The sequence below is a fragment of the Equus caballus genome, chromosome 13 (genome assembly GCF_041296265.1).
Source record: "Equus caballus isolate H_3958 breed thoroughbred chromosome 13, TB-T2T, whole genome shotgun sequence".
Classification (NCBI taxonomy): Eukaryota; Metazoa; Chordata; class Mammalia; order Perissodactyla; family Equidae; genus Equus; species Equus caballus.
In genome coordinates this window covers 31,885,733-31,891,038 of record NC_091696.1, presented here as the reverse complement: position 1 = coordinate 31,891,038, position 5,306 = coordinate 31,885,733, and the positions used below count along the sequence as shown (strand labels likewise).

The 5,306-nt window shown below is 58.7% G+C and overlaps 1 protein-coding gene across 5 annotated transcripts in view; it reads right to left on the bottom strand.

Moving 5' to 3' along the window:
• Positions 1-1,813: 1,813 nt before the first annotated feature.
• NSMCE1 (NSE1 homolog, SMC5-SMC6 complex component) overlaps positions 1,814-5,306 on the bottom strand; it is a 58,879-nt gene continuing 55,386 nt past the window's right edge. For all 5 annotated transcript variants that reach the window (XM_070230875.1, XM_070230877.1, XM_001497008.7 and 2 more), the window contains 3 exons: positions 3,528-3,644; positions 2,573-2,693; positions 1,814-2,057 (listed from right to left, as the gene is read on the bottom strand). In XM_070230875.1, the coding sequence (XP_070086976.1) occupies positions 1,978-2,057; positions 2,573-2,693; positions 3,528-3,644 (318 nt within the window). In that variant the 3' untranslated portion in view covers positions 1,814-1,977. The remainder of the gene's footprint in view (positions 2,058-2,572; positions 2,694-3,527; positions 3,645-5,306) is intronic.

Here is a 5,306-nt window from a genome sequence, read left to right as displayed (position 1 = left end):
AAGCTGGCTGGGGACGGTTTCCTGTGCTTGCCTGACACACTACAGCCCTTGCCACCCAGTTAGGGACACCCACAGCCCTTCATCAGTGGGCTTGTGTCTGCCTTCAGGGGCTGGCTCCAGAGGCTTCAGTGAAAGCCTGGGAGGTGGGCAGAGGGCTCGGAACAGGCCTGCGGCTGGAGGGTCAGCGCCCCCCAGCAAGGGTCATGCATTCACTACGTCCTAGGCGCCTGCTCCGTGCTGGGTTATGGAGTAAACCAGGCAGAGTGGCCCTGCCTGCATGGGTGGAGGCCACCCTGCCCATTGGTGCCCACAGCTCATTCCCCTCTGCCTGGGAATAGCACCTTCAGTTTGCTTAGGGGAACCCCTCACCCTCAGCCACACGGCTTTGGAGGGGCTCCCTAGCCCTGCTCAGAGGTGAGCCCTGAGGAGCCAATGTCAAGTGGACTATTCCCATCGCCACCTCCATACGTACCCAGGTTGGAGCTGTAAGCCCTGAGCGTGTTGCCAGGGCAGGGGCCACTGAATGAGACTTGCCCCTCTCCTGACGCCCGTGGGCAGGGTGTGTGAGGCCTGCAAGTACAGCAGCCATTTTGCTACCACGAAGAAAGTGGCTTAGATTTTTTGGGAGACCATCTCATAGGCCCCAAGCATGAGGCCAGCTCAATGGCAACAGAGCAGAGACAGAAGTATGGATGCTGGTGACATCACTGGAACCACTAGGTCAAGCCTCTCCTGAAGGACCCCCTCTGGCCAAGTCCTTCCTTGTTTAAGCCAGTTGGAGTTGGATTTTCTGCCATGACCAAAAGGGTCCTGCCTGACACTGGGCTGGAAGAGAGACAGGGAGACAAGAAATTAAAATAGCAGGGCAAGTGTGACCATCAAGGAAGTACAGGGAGGTGGGGGACCGGGAGCTGGAAGTGGTGATAGCCTAGCCAAGATCTAAAGGGTGGACAGGTGTTAGCTGGCAGAGGCAGGAGGCAAGAGGGGAGAGCATGCAGGCAGAGGGAACAATGTGTGCAAAGGCCTAGAGGTGAGAACAGGACGTCTCGTTCCAGGACTGAAAGAAACACTGTAGCCTGAGGAGGCGAAAGGGGAGAGGCAGTGAGATGCGCAGGGGCTTCACCATCTGGCCTTGTGAACCCTGCGTGTCGAGACCTGAGCCTGTGTGCAGTGGTGGCCACCAGGGTCTTCAGCGGGGGCGCGCCGTGCTGACTGGCATGGTGGGAAGATGACTGTGGTGGAAAAGACTGGAGCAGGCAGGCAGGCTGGAGCCAGGAGCAGTGGGAGCTGCTGCAGAGGTGGAGGGGAGACATGGCCTAGGGCAGCGGCTGAGGGCCATCTGGCAGGTGGACTGCACGGGATCTGGACACTGGTGTGATGCAGGAGGGCCAGGGAGGAGGAGACATCAGGCTGACTCCCTGGCTCTGGCAGGGGCAGCTGATGGGCGGGGCTGCCAGTCACCAAGCAGGGGCAGAGGGCCAGTGAGGAGAGCACAGCTCCAGTCCAGCCTGCCAGCCTTGTGCCCACAGGCCAACTGCATCTGGGGCCAGAGCAGGTTCAGGACTGTGGGGCGTTGGGGAGGCCAAGGCCAAGGCTCTCACAAGTCCAGGTTGGGCTGGCCAGCGTCGATGGGACAAGTGACCCAGGCTGAGCACTGAAGGCAAGGCTGCCCTGAGCCAGTGCTGTGCAGGAGGAGCTCTGCCAATGTCACCTGCTGGAACCCAAACCAAGGGGCTCCTAGTCACCAGTGAGCTCCAGGAAAGAAGGAAGGGACAAGACGCGAACCGCCTACAGAGGGGCACACGACACAGACTGAGGCTCAGCCACTCCTTAGCGAGCTTTATTCTAAACCTGTCAGTAAGTGGCCACAAAGCATCCAGGGGTGCTCACGTGACCCACGGAGCACGGACGCCACTCTTCCCCACAGGGCTGCAGCAGTCGTCCCCGAAGGCAGCGGCCCTGCGCAGCGCGGGCCAGCTAGTGCTGCCGGGACCGCAGGGGCTTCTTGTTTGATTTGGAGATGCCAGCTTCCCTCTCCTTCTCGGGGTCGAAGACTTCTGTGCACAGAAAAGGCCAGGAAGATGCTGTGAACGCAGGTGGCTGCACCCATAACAACAGCTCCCTCTGCGCCCAGGACTCTGCAGGGCCTAACACCCTGCACCGGAACCCTCCTCTGCCCCGTGAAGAAGGCAGAACCAGCCCCAGGTGACAGATGAACAGACCGACGGGGCCGTGGATGCTGCTGTTACTCCCTCTCCTGACATGGGTGCCAGGGAGACAGGCTTGTCTTGACCAGACCCCCACATACTTTGGAATTTCTGCTGGGTTCTGAGAGCCTTTGGAACTGTGCAATGAGGTTGGCCTTCACTTTCTGCAGAAGCTGCATCAACTTGTGGGGTTCAGGTCCTGCTAGTGCAGACCTGCACATGCGTGGAGCCATTGTCTGAGTGCTCCCTGTCCCCAAGTGCTCCCTCATTGCCAGGGCCCCACACTCAGGTTCATGCACTCAGTCCTGCCAGCCCAGCCCTTCCCAGAAACCTGGAGAACCCGCGAGCGCCTCGGGGACACGAACCTGGTATCTCATGGGGCCAGTAGTCATTACAGTGGGGGCAGCGTGGCTCAGAATTCGACTGGAAATACTTGGCAACGCAAGGTAAGTGCATCTTGATCCCACAGGTCTCGCAGCTTTGACCCTGAAACAAGAAAGGCGACAGCTGTGGAGTCTTGTACACACCTCCGTGTTCACAAACCTTCAGGAAACTGGAAGGAATATGTCCAGCAAGCTATATATTTTTGTCTTCTGGGCCCCAGATTAATAATGATAATGATCCCAAGTCCTTAGTGCAGTGGGTTTTATTAAAGAATTCTGACAAATGAACGGAGCTGGAAGCAGCTCAAGACTCTGGAGGCCAGAGCGTGGCGGCGGCAGGCCAGGCCCTGGCCCCCTGCACTCATGGCCCTCAGAGCCCTGCTCGCCTCCTGCGGGCTGCACACAGACAGCTACAACTTTTCAGAGGGCGATTAGGAAATGTGGATCGAAACCTTTAAAAAAACATGCAGACTGTCCCAGAAATTCCACTTCCAGGAATTCAACCCAAGGAAACAATCACCAGGTTGCCCAAGGGATGTCTGTGCAAAGAGGCTCATCCCGGTGGAGCTGACAAGTGCAGAAAGATACGAGTTAAACAGAAGGGAAATAAAAGTCCAGCGCCAGCCTGCCCGCTGAAAGCCCCCAAGTACACGGTGTAAACAGATGCCGTGAGAGATCAACGGTTGACGGACATGTTCGCCACGTCACTGCCGAGATGATGCCAGCTACACAAGACTTCAGAGAGCCTTTCTGGAGAAAAATAAATAAAAAGAGCCCTTGGACTAAAACCCGAGGGACCAGGGAGGAGAAGAGGCGGGCATTCGTGTGGTTGTCTCGGACACTTTTGAGGAGGTAATGGTGTGGCGGAGGCCTGGGCCCAGAGGAAGCGTTCTGAAAGGTGCCTGCAGGAGCCCTGGGGAGTGGCGCCACTTGGTACCTGGATGAGGAGGCCGTGGCAGAGGTTGCAGACCTTCACGGCGTCGGGGTGCGTCTCCCGGATGTACTGCTCCATCTCCAGGATGGCCCGGCAGTGCAGGGTGAACTCCCCTTCCTTCTGCAGGACAGAATCACAGGCGGCAAGCTCTGAAGCCACTGCCAGGCGAGGCCCTTTCCCGCTCATACCTCCATTCCCTCTGCAGGGAACGGCCCAGGTCTGGATGCCCCTCGTGCTGCAGGCTTCACCAACCCCAGCCAACAGGTGTCCATGCTGGCCCCTTGGCAGAGCCTCAGGCAGGGAAAACTTAGGCAAAGACCTAAGAGGAAATCGAGGCTCCCCGGCCCCCTGCATTTTCTCAGCACCTTAGTTGTGCCTTCACACATGTGGATCGTGAATCTGCACAGCAGCCCCGTGCACGAGGCACTGTCCCAGCCCTCGTACAGCTGAGGCCTGAGGCCGGGGAAGGGAGGCAGTGCCTCCACGGGGTGAACCCAAGACAATCCCTACCGAGGCGCCCGCTCCTTCACTCCCTCCCCTAGCCCGCCCCACCCAGCCCAGAAAGCAGCATATCAAGGGCCTCCAGCACTCCTGCCTGGAGCCCCCTCAAGGACCACCCAAGATCACTTCCGGTGAAATCGCTTTCCAGCTGGAGACAAGCCAGAGAAGGCAGGGACAGGCCCCAAAAAACACCATGGTGGCGTGGGTAGTGGGGCCTCCTGGTTCCCACGTCTGAGCACAGTCCACACTGTCTACGTGGGACCTGAAAACCCTGGGAAAGCCAGGAAGTGCATAAACAGCTCGGATGCAGGCACTGAGTGTATTGCCAAGTTACGGGAAAGAGGCAGGGCGAGGGAGACCCAGCACGGAAGGGCAGCGTCACGGAAGGGCAGCGTCACGGGCATTCACTGTGATTCATCGCAGTCAACTGCCTAATTAGGATGTGAGCCCATTAGCATCTCTGTTACCATCACCATGCCAGGAGGGGGAAGGGGTCCTGCTAGGAGACAGCGCCCCTGAAGACTGCAGCCTGCCGAGTCTCCCCATGTGCTCCTTCACTTTTCTGTTATCTTCCATCGAATTCTTACAAGCCACAGCTGTCTCATTTCTGACAGTTACACAGCCCCTCCCACCTTGTTCCTGCCTCCAGCCCCACAGGGAGTGTTGAGAGGACAATGTTCGTGTCACCAAGCCAGGAAAGTGCACTCATTCTGGACCACCAATGGCAGGGCTGGTGGCCACTGACCACCCCTAGGGAGAGCTGAGTCAGAGCCAGGAGAGCTGACTGCAGGGAGCAGGGGAGGCAGGCGGGAGGCAGCTCTTGGAGTCTAGAAGTGGGTAGAGGCTGCTGCACGAGGCGCCCCGGCTGTCCTCGGTCCTGTGGCTGTTACCTTCTCCCAGCTCCCAAATCCATAATGATGCTCCATCTCCACAGCCACCACCCACCCCAACTCAGCCCTCCCAGCTGCACTCTGGCCCACGTTTGCCCCTCTGCAGCCTGCAGCAACCTGGCCTCTGCAAGGCTTGGCCCCATCACCCTGCCTGCCCTCTCAGGGCTTCCCACCATTCACAGGCTGAGGACCGAGTCCCTCATGCACCTGCCTCCCAGGCTCACCTGTCCACTCTCCTTGTGCTCAGAGCGCCCTGGCCTTAACTCCTCAAGCACATCATGTCCCTCTGGGCACAGGGCCTTTGCACAGGCTTCTCCCTCTCCCTTGGATAATCTTCCCCACTCAATTCCAGTTGCCTCCTACACAGCCTTCAGCTTGAATGTCGCCTCCT